Source organism: Entelurus aequoreus, linkage group LG10, assembly GCF_033978785.1.
Source record: "Entelurus aequoreus isolate RoL-2023_Sb linkage group LG10, RoL_Eaeq_v1.1, whole genome shotgun sequence".
Lineage (NCBI taxonomy): Eukaryota > Metazoa > Chordata > Actinopteri > Syngnathiformes > Syngnathidae > Entelurus > Entelurus aequoreus.
Window position 1 is genome coordinate 57756728 of NC_084740.1, and position 18589 is coordinate 57775316.

At 39.4% G+C, this 18589-nt stretch overlaps 1 protein-coding gene across 1 annotated transcript in view; it reads left to right on the top strand.

Annotated features, from left to right (window-relative positions):
- The window catches only part of LOC133658836 (proprotein convertase subtilisin/kexin type 5), a 68010-nt gene extending 55907 nt beyond the window's left edge, over positions 1 to 12103 (top strand). The window contains exons 13-16 of the mRNA XM_062061282.1: positions 4949 to 5154; positions 5253 to 5353; positions 11216 to 11387; positions 11451 to 12103. Coding sequence (XP_061917266.1) covers positions 4949 to 5154; positions 5253 to 5353; positions 11216 to 11387; positions 11451 to 11824 — 853 coding nt within the window. The 3' untranslated portion in view covers positions 11825 to 12103. The remainder of the gene's footprint in view (positions 1 to 4948; positions 5155 to 5252; positions 5354 to 11215; positions 11388 to 11450) is intronic.
- Positions 12104 to 18589: the final 6486 nt, after the last annotated feature.

The window sequence follows — 18589 nt, forward strand, 5'->3', positions numbered from 1 at the left end:
ATTTATATAGCCCTAAATCACAAGTGTCTCAAAGGGCTGCACAAGCCACAACGACATCCTCGGTACAAAGCCCACGTCGATGTGAATGACTATGAGAAATCTTGGACAGATTAAACCCCCTACCCCCACCCCACCCCCCACCCCCCACCCTCCACCCCCCTCTAGGAGGGGGTTAATCGTTAATCGTGTTCAATAATTATATCTAAACCTACTCACAGTTTAACAAAATAGACCTTGCCAAACGATATGAACGCATGTGTTAATCACAAAGATTATTATCAAGGCTTAGGTCAGGCGGATTACAAAAATAAATACTAATCAAATGTACTTAAACTTAAAGAAACTGATGAAAAGTAAATTACGCAGTGCTGCAATAAATCCACTCATCCTGACTAAATGTTAAAGTACTTTAACTTTAAGGGATTTATTGATTTAATGTGAATTTTGCTCTCCAAGTCACATTCATACAGAGGTGGGTAGAGTAGCCAGAAATTGTACTCAAGTAAGACTACTGTTACTTTAGAGATTTATTACTCAAGTAAAAGTAAGGAGTAGCGACCCAAATATTTACTTGAGTAAAAGTAAAAAGTATGTTGTGAAAAAACTACTCAAGTACTGAGTAACTGATGAGTAACCTGTTTGTTTAATGATGACGGCAACAAGTAATGCACAAAAACATAAAAATAACAATGAGCAAATTCAGAGCCAGGAATATCTCTTAAGCAACTAAAACAATAATATATATTAAATAATAATACATTAACATTTAAAAAAATTAAGGCAAATTGAGCCACAATAACTTAATAGGACCATAGGCTCAGTAAGCAGAGATTACAAAGGAAAATAACAAGTTAGCCTTTACGCAAACCATAAACTGATAGGTGTGGGCTGCATCTGGGAACACACTGTGCACTTCTGATTGGTGTTTCTATGCATGCGTGTGTGTGTGTGTGTGTGTGTGTGTGTGTGTGTGTGTGTGTGTGTGTGTGTGTGTGTGTGTGTGTGTGTGTGTGTGTGTGTGTGTGTGTGTGTGTGTGTGTGTGTGTGTGTGTGTGTGTGTGTGTGTGTGTGTGTGTGTGTGTGTGTGTCCTAGAGGCTGCAGTGCGTTAATAAATGTCCCCACACGATGTACATTTGACAGTGATTCATAGCAGGAAAGCTAACATCAGCCTAAGGTGACAGCCAAAATTTTTACTAACGTTACTTGTAATACATGTGCGTCCTCAAATTTGACGTTGAGTTCATGTAAGCTTAAGCTTGTTGCCGCTGAAACTTTATGTGCAGTTAATCACGTGACCGCCCGGCTCTGTTTGATTGGTGAAACGTTTTCAAACGTCACCAGTGACTGCATTTGATTGGTGAAACGCAGGCGTGCGACAGATCCTACTTTGAAGGTCTGTCTGACAAACCAAAACAAACAAAGCGTGCATTAACAGATCGATAAAAATCAGTAGCGAGTAGCGAGCTGAATGTAGATAAATGGAGCGGAGTAAAAGTAGCGTTTCTTCTCTATAAATATACTCAAGTAAAAGTATGTTGCATTAAAACTACTCTTAGAAGTACAATTCATCCCAAAAGTTACTCAAGTAGATGTAACGGAGTAAATGTAGCGCGTTACTACCCACCTCTGCATTTATAACCCACTTTTTGCGAATGTCTGCAAGATGTTCAATTGTGGAGCCATTCCCGGATTGGAAATGAAAAGTAACATCATTTATTTTTTGAAAATGTTCTTAAATACAGTGCATCCGGAAATAACTCACAGCGCTTCACTTTTTCCCACATTTTGTTACCTTTGGGCAGTTTTTCCCCATCCCTTTTTGCAGCACCTATCAAGCTCCATTAGGTTGGATGATAAGCGTTGGTTTACGTCCAGGATGTCTCTGTACATTGCTGCATAAATCTTAGTCTAGTCAGGGAGGTGACCAAGAACCTGATGGTCACTCTGTCAGAGCTACAGCATTCCTCTGTGGAAGTCAGAAAGAAGCCATTTCTTGGTAAAAGGTTGGCCAAATTGTCAAGTCAAGTCAAGTCAACTTTATTTATATAGCACATTTTCAACAACTTTTTAGATTGCACCAAAGAGCTTTACAGGTTAAAAAAGCATGGAGCAAACAAAAAAAACAACAACAACAACAACAACAACAAAAAACAACTAAGCAAAACAAAAAAAACAAACAAAGAACATAAACAATAAGTGTGCTAAACAAGATAATGCAAATGCAATACGGTAAAAGGGGTCGAATAAAAAGTTTTAAAAAATTGCACCTGAAAGACTCTCCAACAATGGGAAACAAAATTCTCTGGTCTGATGAGACAAAGATTGAAGTCTTTGGCGTGAATGCCGGGCATCATGTTTGGAGGAAACCAGGCACTGCTCATCACCAGGTCAATACCATCCCTACAGTGAAGCATGGTGGTGGCAGCATCATGGTGTGGGGATGTTTTTCAGCAGCAGGAACCGTTAGACTAGTCAGGATAGAGGGAAATATAAATGCAGCAATGTACAGAGACATCCTGGATGAAAACCAACACTTATCATCCAACCTGATGGAGCTTGAGAGGTGCTGCAAAGAGGAATGGGCGAAACTGCCCAAAGATAGGTGTGCCAAGCTTGTGGCATCGTGTTCAAAAAGACTTGAGGCTGTAAAGGTGCATCAACAAAGTATTGAGCAGACTATGAATATTTACGTACATGTAATATTTTAGTTTTTTATCTTTAGTAAATTCGCAAAATTAAAAAATGTTTTCACGTTGTCATTATGGGGTATTGTCTGTAGAAATTTGAGGACAAAAATGAATGAATACCCCTTTGGAATAAGTCTTTGACTTGACAAAATAAGGTGGAAGAAGTGAAGGGCTGTGAATACTTTCCGGTGCGCTGTATATATTTTGAATTTTTTTCCAGACGCAGTCGAAAATAAACTTAATAAACATTAGATAGAGTCACAACATTAGGTACACCTGCACACTTGCCATCGATTCATACTTTGCATTAAAAAACCCAGCTGTTTTAGCAGCATTAATGACTGCACGTGTTACTACGCACATGCCAGGATTATTGAAAATAATACTTTATTTGACCTTTTTGTGTAATATCTTATAGATTGAAGCAGAGAGGGAAGACATCCTCCCCCTCTGGCTGAGATCGTGACTTAATGTCCAAACGAGTATCAATCAATCAATGATCAATCATCAATGTTTAGTTATATAGCCCTAAATCACGAGTGTCTCAAAGGGCTGCAGAAGCCACAACGACATCCTTGGCACAGATCCCACATCAGGGCAAGGAAAAACTCAACCCAATGGGACAATGAGAAACCTTGGAGGGGACCGCAGATGTCCCCCCTAGGCGAGCGGTGCAATGGACGTCGAGTGGATCTAGCACAATATTGTGAGAGTCCAGTCCATAGTGGATCTAACATAATAGTGAGAGTCCAGTCCATAGTGGATCTAACATAATAGTGAGAGTCTAGTCTATAGTGGATCTAACATAATAGTGAGAGTCCAGTCCATAGTAGATCTAACATAATAGTGAGAGTCTAGTCCATAGCGGATCTAACATAATAGTGAGAGTCCAGTCCATAGTGGATCTAACATAATAGTGAGAGTCCAGTCCATAGTGGATCCAACATAATAGTGAGAGTCCAGTCCATAGTGGATCTAACCTAATAGTGAGAGTCCAGTCCATAGTGGATCTACCATAATAGTGTGAGAGTCCAGTCCATAGTGGATCGAACATAATAGTGTGAGAGTCCAGTCCATAGTGGATCTAACATAATAGTGTGAGTCCAGTCCATAGTGGATCTAACATAATAGTGTGAGAGTCCAGTCCATAGTGGATCTAACATAATAGTGAGAGTCCAGTCCATAGTGGATCTAACATAATAGTGAGAGTCCAGTCCATAGTGGATCCAATATAATAGTGAGAGTCCAGTCCTTAGTGGATCTAACCTAATAGTGAGAGTCCAGTCCATAGTGGATCTAACCTAATAGTGAGAGTCCAGTCCATAGTGGATCTAACATAATAGTGAGAGTCCAGTCCATAGTGGATCTAACATAATAGTGTGAGAGTCCAGTCCATAGTGGATCTAACATAATAGTGTGAGAGTCCAGTCCATAGTGGATCTAACATAATAGTGTGAGAGTCCAGTCCATAATGGATCTAACATAATAGTGAGAGTCCAGTCCATAGTGGATCTAACATAATAGTGTGAGAGTCCAGTCCATAGTGGATCTAACATAATAGTGTGAGAGTCCAGTCCATAGTGGATCTAACATAATAGTGTGAGAGTCCAGTCCATAGTGGATCTAACATAATAGTGAGAGTCCAGTCCATAGTGGATCTAACATAATAGTGAGAGTCCAGTCCATAGTGGATCTAACATAATAGTGTGAGTCCAGTCCATAGTGGATCAAACATAATAGTGTGAGAGTCCAGTCCATAGTGGATCTAACATAATAGTGAGAGTCCAGTCCATAGTGGATCTAACATAATAGTGAGAGTCCAGTCCATAGTGGATCTAATATAATAGTGAGAGTCCAGTCCATAGTGGATCTAACATAATAGTGAGAGTCCAGTCCATAGTGGATCTAACATAATAGTGAGAGTCCAGTCCATAGTGGATCTAATATAATAGTGAGAGTCCAGTCCATAGTGGGGCCAGCAGGAGACCATCTGAGTATGTCCACCTTGCAGTGATGTCACAATGTAGCCAGACCCCAAAACCTTCTGGAAAAGGTGCATCCAACCTTATAATTTGACGCTTTGGTATTAACACAAATATCTAATATTGTAACAACATTTATATGCCAGAAAATAATACATTTATCATAGGTTCCCTTTAAGTAGTGCAGGTGTACCTATTGTTGTGGTGCTATTGCAAAATGACATCATACTAATAAATGTCCTATTGTTTTCTTACATATAAATGTGCTTTTATGTCAGGTACTACCAAGCCGGCGCCCACTGTAAGAAATGCGACCACTCCTGTGAGATGTGCACGGGTCCGGGACCAGAGTCCTGTCGGCCCTGTCTCCCTCCTCTTCTGGAGCTGCAAGGAACCAAGATGTGTGTTGAACGTTGCCCACAACGCTTCTACCAGCTGGACGAGGTGTGCAAGCAGTGCCACATCAGTTGTCGCACCTGCACAGGTACGTGCCAACACAATATGTGACTGCGCGCCGCACTTTCTGTCAATATTGGTGGCCGCTTTTACGGTTATCCTCACCAAATGGCGTATGTTTGGCAGACGCCTCCCCTCAGAGCTGTGTGACGTGCGACAATGGCAGCACGCTGAAGGACAAAGTCTGTTATCCACGCTGTGAGGAGGGGAAGTACTTCACTGAAGAGGTTTGCTGTTCATTTCAACTATTGACAGTATGATGCTGCTACATCTTAGTTATAAAGTACGGCATCTACACCAGGGGTCACCAACACGGTGCCCGCGGGCACCAGGTAGCCCGTAAGGACCAGATGAGTAGCCCGCTGGCCTGTTCTAAAAATAGCTCAAATAGCAGCACTTATCAGTGAGCTGCCTCTATTTTTTAAATTGTATTTATTTACTAGCAAGCTGGTCTCGCTTTGCCCGACATTTTTAATTCTAAGAGAGACAAAACTCAAATAGAATTTGAAAATCCAAGAAAATATTTTAAAGACTTGGTCTTCACTTGTTTAAATAAATTCATAATTTTTTTTACTTTGCTTCTTATAACTTTTATAAAGACAATTTTAGAGAAAAAATACAACCTTAAAAATGATTTTAGGATTTTTAAACAAATATACCTTTTTACCTTTTAAATTCCTTCCTCTTCTTTCCTGACAATTTAAATCAATGTTCAAGTAAAAAAAAAATTTTTATTGTAAAGAATAATAAATATATTTTAATTTAATTCTTCATTTTAGCTTCTGTTTTTTCGACAAAGAATATTTGTGAAATATTTCTTCAAACTTATTATGAGTAAAATTCAAATAAATTATTCTGGCAAATCTAGAAAATCTGTAGAATCAAATTTAAATCTTATTTCAAAGTCTTTTGAATTTCTTTTAAAATTTTTGTTCTGAAAAATCTAGAAGAAATAATGATTTGTCTTTGTTAGAAATATAGCTTAGTCCAATTTGTTATATATTCTAACAAAGTGCAGATTGGATTTTAACCTATTTAAAACATGTCATCAAAATTCTAAAATTAATCTTAATCAGGAAAAATTACTAACGATGTTCCATAAATTCTTTTTTTAATTTTTTCAAAAAGATTCAAATTAGCTAGTTTTTCTCTTCTTTTTTTCGGTTGAATTTTGAATTTTAAAGAGTCGAAATTGAAGATAAACTATGTTTCAAAATGTAATTGTCATTTTTTTCGTGTTTTCTCCTCTTTTAAACCGATTAATTAAGTGTAAATATCATTAATTATTAATAACAACATAGAGTTAAAGGTAAATTGAGCAAATTGTCTATTTCTGGCAATTTATTTAAGTGTGTATCAAACTGGTAGCCCTTCGCATTAATCAGTACCCAAGAAGTAGCTCTTGGTTTCAAAAAGGTTGGTGACCCCTGATCTACACTATCAGGTTTTTTTGGGGCATGGCTCCCTAAGTGGAGACGGTTATTTTAGCTCCCAAGTGGCTCCTGTGATTTTTTTTTTGTTGCTTAAATTAATGTCTTAAAACATTTTAAAGCCTGAGCCACTAAATAATTGACAGAAAATTCCAATTACCGTAATTTCCGGACTATAAGCCGCACCTGACTATAAGCCGCACCAGCTAAATTTAGGGGAAAATACAGATTGCTCCATATATAAGCCGCACCCGACTATAAGCCGCAGGGTTTTGATGTGTAATTACCGTAGTATATAGGGCAGGGGTCACCAACCTTTTTGAAACCAAGAGCTACTTCTTGGGTACTGATTATTGCGAAGGGCTACCAGTTTGATACACACTTAAATAAATTGCCAGAAATAGCCAATTTGCTCAATTTACCTTTAACTCTGTGTTATTATTCATAATTAATGATATTTACACTTAATTGAACGGTTTAAAAGAGGAGAAAACACGAAAAAAAATGACAATTACATTTTGAAACATAGTTTATCTTCAATTTCGACTCTTTAAAATTCAAAATTCAACCGAAAAAAAGAAGAGAAAAACGAGCTAATTCGAATCTTTTTGAAAAAAATTAAAAAAGATTTTATGGAAGATCATTAGTAATTTTTCCTGATTAAGATTAATTTTAGAATTTTGATGACATGTTTTAAATAGGTTAAAATCCAATTTACACTTTGTTAGAATATATAACAAATTGGACCAAGCTATATTTCTAACAAAGACAAATTAATATTTCTTCTACATTTTCCAGAACGAAAAATTTAAAAGAAATTCAAAAGACTTTGAAATAAGATTTAAATTTGATTCTACAGATTTTCTAGATTTGCCAGAATAATTTTTTTGAATTCTAATCGTAATAAGTTTGAAGAAATATTTCACAAATATTCTTCGTCGAAAAAACAGAAGCTAAAATGAAGAATTAAATTAAAATGTATTTATTATTCTTTACAATAAAAAATATAAATTTACTTGAACATTGATTTAAATTGTCAGGAAAGAAGAGGAAGGAATTTAAAAGGTAAAAAGGTATATGTGTTTAAAAATCCTAAAATCATTTTTAAGGTTGTATTTTTTCTCTAAAATTGTCTTTCTGAAAGTTATAAAAAGCAAAGAAAAAAAATGTATGAATTTATTCAAACAAGTGAAGACCAAGTCTTTCAAATATTTTCTTGGATTTTCAAATTCTATTTGAGTTTTGTCTCTTAGAATTAAAAATGTCGAGACCAGCTTGCTAGTAAATAAATACAATTTAAAAAATAGAGGCAGCTCACTGGTAAGTGCTGCTATTTGAGCTATTTTTAGAACAGGCCAGCGGGCTACTCATCTGGTCCTTACGGGCTACCTGGTGCCCGTGGGCACCGCGTTGGTGACCCCCGATATAGGGGTTCCTGCTACCACGGAGGGGATTGTCGGGACAGAGATGACTGTTTGGGAACGCAAAGCGTCCCATTTATTAACAATAAATCTTTCAATCATTCAATCAAACTTTCACATCTTTGACATGGCGAACAGCATTTGTGCAGAGTACAAATAATACGACGGTGCAAAGTAATACAAAGTGCTCGCCTGTACGTTATCAAAATAACCAGCCTACCGGTATATGAAAAGTCAGTCTTTGATCATTGTGTCATCGTCTTCCTCCTGCGTACTAAAACCACCGAAATCCTCTTCGTCGGTGTCGGAGAAGAACAGGCCGTATATAAGCCGCACCCTTGTATAAGCCGCAGGGACCAGAACGAGGGGAAAAAGTAGCGGCTTATAGTCCGGAAATTACGGTAGTCTACTTGTCAAGCGTAAGTACAGCGTAAATATAAATACGGCTAATCCTTAATCACTCAATTGATAAATTACGGAAATTACGGTATTTAAAACTGGAGCTTTTATTGGTCCTTCTGAACAAATTTTTTTTTTTTACAAAAATCCATTTCCAGATATGATTTTCAATTCGTATCATATTTGACACAGCAGGTCACAGGATATTATTAGGGGTTTTTTTATAACAAAAAAAAATACACATAAATATCTATCATGTTATTTCCTAACATAAACATAACAGATCACTTGAATTCACATTCTTTATCATTGTCAAAGCATATTCAATGTTGTAATTATTTGCCATCTAAAATAACATGCAAAAGGTCAACATCAGTATGTATGTTTTTAAAGAGAACATTACAAAACAAAATATCAAATAAAATGTTTATTTCTTCATGACTATGCATAATATATGCTGATTATCAGAATGCCCATAATACTGGGAGGAGTGGATGCAAATATACAAACCCCAAAAGCAGTGAAGTTGGCACGTTGTCTAAATGGTAAATAAAAACAAAATATAATGATTTGCAAATCCTTTTCAACTTATATTCAATTGAATAGACCGCAAAGACAAGATACTTAACATTCGAAATGGAAAACTTTGTTATTTTTTGCAAATATTAGCTCATTTGGAATTTGATGCCTGTAACATGTTTCAAAAAAGCTGGCACAAGTCGCAAAAAAGACTGAGAAAGTTGAGGAATGCTCATCAAAGACTTATTTGGAACATCCCACAGGTGAACAGGCTAATTGGGAACAGGTGGGTGCCATGATTGGGTATAAAAGTAGATTCCATGAAATGCTCAGTCATTCACAAACAAGGACGGGGCGAGGGTCACCACTTTGTCAACAAATGCCTGAGCAAATTGTTTAAGAACAACATTTCTCAACCAGCTATTGCAAGGAATTTAGGGATTTCACCATCTACACTCCGTAATATCATCAAAAGGTTCAGAGAATCTAGAGAAATCACTGCACGTAAGCGATGATATTGCAGACCTTTAAACCCTCAGGCGGTACTGCATCAAAAAGCGACATCAGTGTGTAAAGGATATCACCACATGGGCCCAGGAACACTTCACAAAATTACAGTTGGTCGCTACATCCGTAAGTGCAAGTTAAAACTGTACTATGCAAAGCCAAAGCCATTTATCAACAACACCCAGAAACGCCGCCAGCTTCGCTGTGCCTGAGCTCATCTAAGATGGACCGATGCAAAGTGGAAAAGTGTTCTGTGGTCTGATGAGTCCACATTTCAAATTGTTTTTGGAAACTGTGGACGTCGTGTCCTCCGGACCAAAGAGGAAAAGAACCATCCGGATTGTTCTAGGCGCAAAGTGTAAAAGGCAGCATGTGTGATGGTATGGGGGTGTATTAGTGCCCAAGACATGGGTAACTTACACATCTGTGAAGGCACCATTAATGCTGAAAGGTACATTCAGGTTTTGGAACAACATATGTTGCCATTAGGGATGTCCGATAATGGCTTTTTGCCGATATCTGATATTCCGATATTGTCCAACTCTTTAATTACCGATACCGATATCAACCGATACCGATATCAACCGCTATATGCAGTCGTGGAATTAACACATTATCATGCCTAATTTAGACAACCAGGTATGGTGAAGATAAGGTACTTTTTTTAAAAATTAGTAAAATAAGATAAATAAATTAAAAACATTTTCTTGAATAAAAAAGAAAGTACAACAATATAAAAACAGTTACATAGAAACTAGTAATGAATGAAAATTAGTCAAATTAACTGTTAAAGGTTAGTACTATTAGTGGACCAGCAGCACGCACAATCATGTGTGCTTACGGACTGTATCCCTTGCAGACTGTATTGATATATATTGATATATAATGTATGAACCCGAATATTAATTACAGAAAGAAACAACCCTTTTGTGTGAATGAGTGTAAATGGGGGAGGGAGGTTTTTTGGGTTGGTGCACTAATTGTAAGTGTATCTTGTGTTTTTTATGTTGATTTAATAAAAAAATTTAAAAAAACAAAAAAAAACGATACCGATAATAAAAAAAACGATACAGATAATTTCCGATATTACATTTTAACGCATATATCGGCCGATAATATCGGCAGGCCGATATTATCGGACATCTCTAGTTGCCATCCAAGCAACGTTACCGTGGACGCCCCTGCTTATTTCAGCAAGACAATGCCAAGCCATGTGTTACAACAGCAGGGCTTCATAGTAAAAGAGTGCGGGTACTAGACTGGCCTGCCTGTAGTCCAGACCTGTCTCCCATTGAAAATGTGTGGTGCATTATGAAGCCTAAAATACGACAAGGGAGACCCCCGGACTGTTGAACAACTTAAGCTGTACATCAAGCAAGAATGGGAAAGAATTCCACTTCAAAAATGTGTCGCCTCAGTTCCCAAACCTTGTTAAAAGGAAAGGCCATGTAACACAGTGGTAAAAATGCACCTGTGACAACTTTTTTGCAATGTGTTGCTGCCATTAAATTCTAAGTTAATGATTATTTGCCAAAATAAATGAAGTTTCTCAGTTTGGACATGAAATATGTTGTCTTTGCAGTCTATTCAATTGAATATAAGTTGAAAAGGATTTACAAATCATTGTATTCTCTTTTTATTTACCATTTACACAACGTGACAAATTCACTGCTTTTGGGTTTTGTAGTTTTATCCTGGTATTTTGGATCTTAGTAGATCAGACTCAAAATGCCTCAACTATTTTGTTTATTTTCTTCACCTTTGCAGGGTGAAAAAAAAAAAAAAAAAAAAAGTACCTTGACTACTTTTACAGGCAACCTGTGCGCCATGTGACCGCTCATGCCAACACTGCAGTGGTCCCAGACCTGACCAGTGTCTGATTTGTCACCAAGATTTTGGTCTCCACGCCGTGGAGAGTCGCTGTGCCCGCTGCTGCCAGGCAGGCGGCAACCATTCAGACTGTTGTGTTTGTGACAGCCGCTCAGGTACGAACGCCATCTTCATAAACAATTCACTACTAAAAGTGTGTGTGTGTGTGTGTGTGTTAGCTCTGTGTGTGGAGCTCACCGGACCCAGGTCAGGCGAGGAGCTGGTGACCGACATGAACATGTCATCGAGAGTGCTCAAACACACCTCGGTGGCCGCGCCCGTCGCCCTGCTGGCGGCGCTGGTTTTGGCTGTGCTGGCCTTGGCTTTAGTGAAGGCCCGAGCCAGGAAGAGGCTCTGCTGGAAGCAGAGTTACGAGAGACTGAGCGGCAACGCCAACATGCCTCACGGCGTGCCTGAACCGGACAGCGGGGACGAGGTGGACGTGGTGTACACCAGCAGAGGAGGCTCGGTGTATCGGCGCTACAGTTTCATCCACGAGCGGGACGCCCACGCTGATCCTGTGGACGAGAGCACTTGTCTCAACCAGTCCTAGACCGGACCCCCTGAAGGGTACCAACTAAAAACACTGTGATGTGTACGCCAGGTCACTAGATGGCAGCCTTTGTGGCACAAGTCACCGTATCAATAGGAGGAGTTTTAGTGGTTCAAAAGTAAAATGATGAATATTTGTTGCTATTTGAGTTGTGAAGGAATTTATCTTGACAATATCTACAAACATTATATTTATTTAGAATTGTGACTATCTCACATAAGCCTTTTATTACACAGTATATTCTCAAAGAATGAATGGTCAAATAGGGACAAGATTCAATAAATAAATACATCTTTACATAAGTTCTTAAATAATGAAATGTGTCATTGATCATTTAAAATTGGCATTAAATACATAAATGTGTTGTAAAATTGTCATTCATTTTAAATGAAATTTGATTATTTAATCATTTATTTCATTTAAATTTCATTATTTGATTATTGATATCATTATTCGATGATTTATGAAAATGTATTTTATTGATTTATACTTAATTTATTAAATGAAATTATTTTAATTATTATTTAAATTGATAATCGACTTAATAATTACAAACGTCAATGTGTCATGACATATTTAGATCATTATTGAAAGATTTATTTAATTAATTTTGAATACATAAATATTAAAAAACACTTAAATTGGTCATTAATGCATTATAATTTAAATTAATAGGTGTTTTTGAATGTGTCATACAGTTTTTAGTGTAAAATTATATTAAATTATTCTGTCATTTCATTAATTATTTCATGAATGAATTAATTATTGATTGCATTTTGGTATTAATTAAATAAAGACACATGTTAAGTAAATGTTTAAATATGTATTTATTACAAAGTAAATAAATACATATTTTAATGATGATTAGATTGAGTTGAGTGTGTCAATTAATGAAATCATTAAATAAATCATAATAGGATGAAATCAATAATGAACTATTGATGATGAAATCAATAAATAAATCCTAAAATAAGGAAATCAATCATTGATTATTTTTAAATCAATCAATTGTTCATAAGTAACTCAATAGTTAATTGTCTTCACTATTTATTTAAAGGGGAACTGCACTTTTTTTTCGGAATTTTGCCTATCGTTCACAATCATCATAAGAGACAAGAACACACATCTTTGTTTCCAATTTTAAACACCCTCCATCAACGTTGTATATACACACTGCAAGTCTATATATAATGTAGTAACAGACACCTTCATAAAAATATGTAATATGTTCAATATTTACCATATTTTGGTCATTTTATGCACAGACGGAACTATTTCTTCGGCACATTTATTTCCGTTTCCATAGCAGCGCACTTCCGACTTCCTGTTACACATTTGTTCCTCAAACACGAGTGTGTGTTGTAATCGTGTCCGACTTGGTAACAGACAACGTAGACGACTATTTTTTGGACAAATGAATATTGACAACATTATCTTTTTGAAACTAAATATGGAAGGATGAGCTGCTGCTTCTAGAAGCCAGCACGAACGGAGGGTGAAACGGTGGAGCAGACAGACAGCCTTACGGACAGAACGGAGGGTGAAACGGTGGTGCAGACAGACAGCCTTAAAGACAGAATGGAGGGTGAAACTGTGGAGCAGACAGAAGCCGAGAGAGTGCAACTTGGTCACGTTGCTAACCTGGAACTTTCTGCCAAATTATGCCGAATTAATGGATTATTTACCCCAATTGGAACTTTCAGTCAAATTATGCCGAATTAATGGAATATTTACCCCAATTAACTGACGTCATTCCGGCCAGCTGGACCAGACGTACACCTGTCCATCCAGTGAGTCATTATGATACACGCATACAACTACATTACATACACTGTCTGGATAGCTGTGTACAAACAAAACATGAAATAATACTTTACAGATACTATAATATGATCGTTCGTCTTTTTCACTCAGTACATATTGGTGTTTTATCACAGTGTTGTGCATTACAAACTCAAACGCGTTCCGTTCTGACGTAGAAACTAGCTTATCCCTTGCCGTAGTTAGCTTTTATGGCTAATACCGAAGCACTGTTTGTGTTAAATAGTTGTTCAGTGTTCACTCTTACAATAACAATGTTGCTACAACTTGGTTAGGTTAGAGAATGTAAATGAAGTATTACTGACGTTTTTCAATGCATTTTTAAAGTGATTTAGAGGTAGAATGGATTGCTCCAATGGGTGAGGGCCGACATCCGGGCAACTGAGCTACATACTGTTGTGTGTCAATCTTACCACTGAATTGAATACACAAAGCTTAGTATCCTTTAGAAGGTTTATTATTAATCACAGACCGACAGGAACATCACACTGCCGGCCGGCTCCGTCACATGTGTGTGGTGTTACATAACAACTGGTACCTTGAACAAATCCGTTTCCTGTTCCGGGTCATGTGACCAGATGGATAACCAATACATGACATCCCTCTTTTCCTTGGAAATAAACTTGTACCGTAAACAACCTCTGTACTGACCCTTAAAACCACAAAACGTTTTCTCCAAACAAACCTGTGAAACCATTGCACAGTAACATGTGGAACACTTTTTTTCCCAATGCACAATAACTCTCTTTTCTTTTTTTTTTCCAATGTAAGTCAACCTAGGTCAAGACAAAAATCACTGAACCTTCCAGGTGGTTTTGTAACCCTTTGGGGTCTGGCCTTTGGCACTTCTGACATCCGGGTGTGGTGTGGAGTGTGATTGTCATTAGTCTGTCCCTCTGTGTCCCCTCCAAGTGCAATGTCCTCCGTCCACTGCGTCTCCTCTTGTGTGTCGTGTCTCTCTGTTGGTCGGTTTGTCACATATCTCTTTACATGTGTGGTGTTTCTCTGATATCTCGCTCCTGTTGGTGATTCAACCACAACCTGATTCCCTGTTTTGCTCACCACTTTATGTGGTGTCGCGTTGAAGGGTGTGGTGAACTTGTCCACCTTGTCCTGCTGTACGAGCACTGTGTCTCCAACGTCTACTTGTGAGTACTGAGCTCCCCGTCGTTCATCAGCATAGAGCTTTGCTTTTCCCTTTTGCTCTGCATCTCTATCACGTACTTCCAGCGACGCTGTGTGTGATCCACAGAGATCTGGCAATTTTCCCCTCATCCTCCGATTGAAGAGTAGTTCAGCAGGGCTCTTCCCAGTAGTAGCATGTTCTATGCTCCGGTACACAGTCACATACTTCCTTAGTTCACGTTTCCAGTCCAGTCCTTCTGCATGGGCGATCCTTATCCTTTTCATTAGTGATGAGTTCTGACGCTCAACTTCTCCATTTGCTTGAGCCCACTTTGGAGTCGTCTTCACGTGTGTGATTCCATTTGTCTCGCAATACTCCTTGAACACGTCAGACTTGAACTGTGGCCCCTGGTCTGACCTGCAGGTAACTGGCAGTCCGTGTCTGCTGAAAATAGACTCCAGACTGTCCACAACCTTCTCTGCAGTTGTGGAGGTCATAATGTCATACTCATAATAGCGACTGTAGTAGTCCACCACCACAAGTATGGAGTGGTTAGTTGGCAGCGGTCCTAGCAGATCTATGGCCACATCTTGCCAGGGCCCGTCCGGTAGACTTGTGGATCTCAGTGGTTCTGGTGGGTCATGTCTGGCTACAATCTGGCATCCATGGCAGGCCTTACAGTACTTCTCGGCTGCCTTCTCCATGCCAGGCCACCAAACCTTGGTTCTGAGGTGCTGTTTGGTTCCCACTATTCCCAAATGTCCCTCATGGGCTAGTGTAAGTGCTCGTGCTTGCAGTCTCTGAGGCAGCACTATGCGTGTCCCCCGTAACACAATGTATCCAATAGTACATAGCTCGTTAACAATTGGTGCATACTGTTTACAATTATCAAAACATCCGCTTGTTATTGCATTGCGTACCTCAATTAATTCTGGGTCAGTAGCAGAGGCTTCCTCTATCTCTCGTGTAGTAAGTGCTTTGGGTGTGGCACTCATTGCTACAAATCTAACATACTCTTCTGAATCATGTTTGTGTACCTCTTTCTGTGCTGTGTTGCCCAGCAGCCGTGACAATGGGTCTGCTATGTTTTGTTTCCCCGGTACGTATACAACTCTGAAATCATATGGCTGTAATCTGAGGACCCATCTCTCAATGCGTGCGGATGGTTTGGATCTAGGGCCATATATAACCTCTAATGGCTTATGGTCTGTGACCAAATCAAATCTCTTGCCATACACATAAGGATGTAGTCTCTCACAAGCCCATACTAGAGCTAAAGCTTCGCGCTCTGTCTGAGAGTACCTACGCTCACAGTCTGTCAGGCTGCGACTCACGTAGCACACAGGTACCATCTCCCCCTGTTGTTTTTGCACTAGCACTGCACCTAACCCTACTGGACTAGCATCTGCTATCACCTTGGTTGGTGCGTCTTTGTCAAAGTAGGCTAGTATAACAGCTTTTGCTAATTCCTCCTTCAAAACCTGAAACGCTTTTTTCTGTTCTGGACCGAACTCAAATGGTACGTCTTTTCTGGTCAGGCGTCTTAAAGGTTCTGATATTGTTGCAAAACCTGAGATAAATCTCGAACTGAATCCTACGAGACCCAAGAAGCTCCTAACTTCCGAAGCATCCTCTGGTTCTCTGGCCTCTACTATAGCTCTGACCCTCTCTTCTGTAGGACCAATCCCTTTCTGTGTCAGAAGTATCCCCATGAAAACCAACTTGTCCATGTTGAATTGACATTTATCTGGATTTAGTGTTAAACCACACTGTGAAAGCCTCTTCATCACAGCATGTAACCTCTTGTCGTGTGTTTCCTGATCTTGTGCATGTACTATCACATCATCTGATATGTTCTCGACACCCTCGATGCCGGCTAGTGCATTGGCTATCTCATGCTGGTATTGCTCACTGGCTGATGAGACACCAAAAATCAGCCTTTTGTACCTGTACACTCCATTGTGTACTGCAAAAGTGGTTATATCTCTTGACTCTGGGGTCAGTTCTAACTGATGGTAGCCCCATTTAAGATCTAGCTTGCTAAATATAGCAGAGCCATTCAGGCCTTGTAAAACGTCATCCACGGTTGGAATAGGGTACCGTTCTCTTATGATCGCTTCGTTGGCCCTCCTCATATCTAGACACAACCTGATATCATTGTCAGGTTTTGGGGATATCACCACGGGGTTTAACCAAGGGGTGGGACCTTTGACACACTCTATTATGTCTAGCTCAGTCAGCTCCTTTATTTTATTCTCTACAGCCTCTCTGAGGTTGTATGGTATGCGCCTGAGAGGCTGTGCCACTGGCTTGACTTTTGGGTCTATTCATAGGCTGAGCTGTTTGGTTTTTAATTTTCCTACACCCTTAAATACCTTTGGGTATTGTTGCCTGAGGGTGCCTTTGATGTCTGTAACTACAGATACATTCTCACCTATTTTCAGCACCCCTAGTTTCATGGCTGTCTTTCTCCCCAGTAGTGGTTCACCATTACCCTTGATTACAATGAACTCTGCCTGTTCAGATCTGTCACCGATGGTGATTTCACACTCAAACATCCCCTTAATTGGCAGTGGTTCATTGGATGAGTATGGGTACAAATTCCTCTGCTCTTTTGGCACATAAGAATTACATTTGATATTTTCTGCTTTTAGTTTTTCCCATACATTTGTTCCCATCACATTGCTCTTAGCACCAGAATCAACCAGCATTTCCACCTTAACTCCCCCCACACAAAATGTAAGTTTCTCTGACATGTCATCCTCTTTCACATTGAATGTAAACTCACTGTCATGTTCTACCTCCAGATTGTTCACATTTTGGTTTCTTGATCCTCTTGAACGGCACATTTTGGCGTAGTGGTCCTTCCCGTTGCATTTGTGACATGTCTGTCCACGTGCAGGGCATTTGGGATCTTTTGCCATGTGATCAGCGCATCCACATCTGAAGCACTTCCTCTCCGAAGTGGCGCCTTCTTCTTTTTCCGCTGTTTTCCCTCTAGGTGTAGAGTATTTCCCTCCTTTTTGAGCAACGCGATGCACAGCCTCCGTGTCCCTCCCGTAGACTGTAGGTTCCCTCTTTTCCTCAGTTAGAGACATGGCTGCCATCTGTTCCTCGATCCTCTCACATTGTGAGGCTAATTCCAATGTGCGGGCAAGAATCAACGTGTCCCCTTCCTCCAGTAGCTTTCTGCGCACATATGATGATGTACATTTATTCAGGATAGCGTCCCTTATCTGGTTGTCTGTGTCAGCCTGGAAGCCGCAATCCCTCGCAGTCCGTCTCAAACGTGTAGAAAACTGTTGCACCGTCTCACCTGTTTCCTGGCACAACTTGTGAAACGTCTGGCGGGCATATGCTGAGTTGACTTTGGGCACGAAGTAGGTGTTCAGCGCCGTGACTGCCTTCGCATAGTCAGTCACCTCCCCGGTGTCTGGTAGAGTTTGGAACACATCCTGGACGTCTGGTCCCGCCAGGTGTAAAAGTAGAGCTCTTCTCCTCTGCTTCACCACAGCCGTGGCGTCAGCATCAATAATCAGTCCTTTCCCATCAGCATATAATTCAAACGAAGTCAGCCAACGGGTCCATCTCGGCCCGAGCGTGGCTGGGTCCGTGTAACATGCGAACGTTTGAATCCCCGACTTGTCCATGTTGCTTGTTTAACTCCTTTTAACGTCCAACTAAACAGTCTTCAAACGTCCACAATAATCCTCGTCGCCATTGTTGTGTGTCAATCTTACCACTGAATTGAATACACAAAGCTTAGTATCCTTTAGAAGGTTTATTATTAATCACAGACCGACAGGAACATCACACTG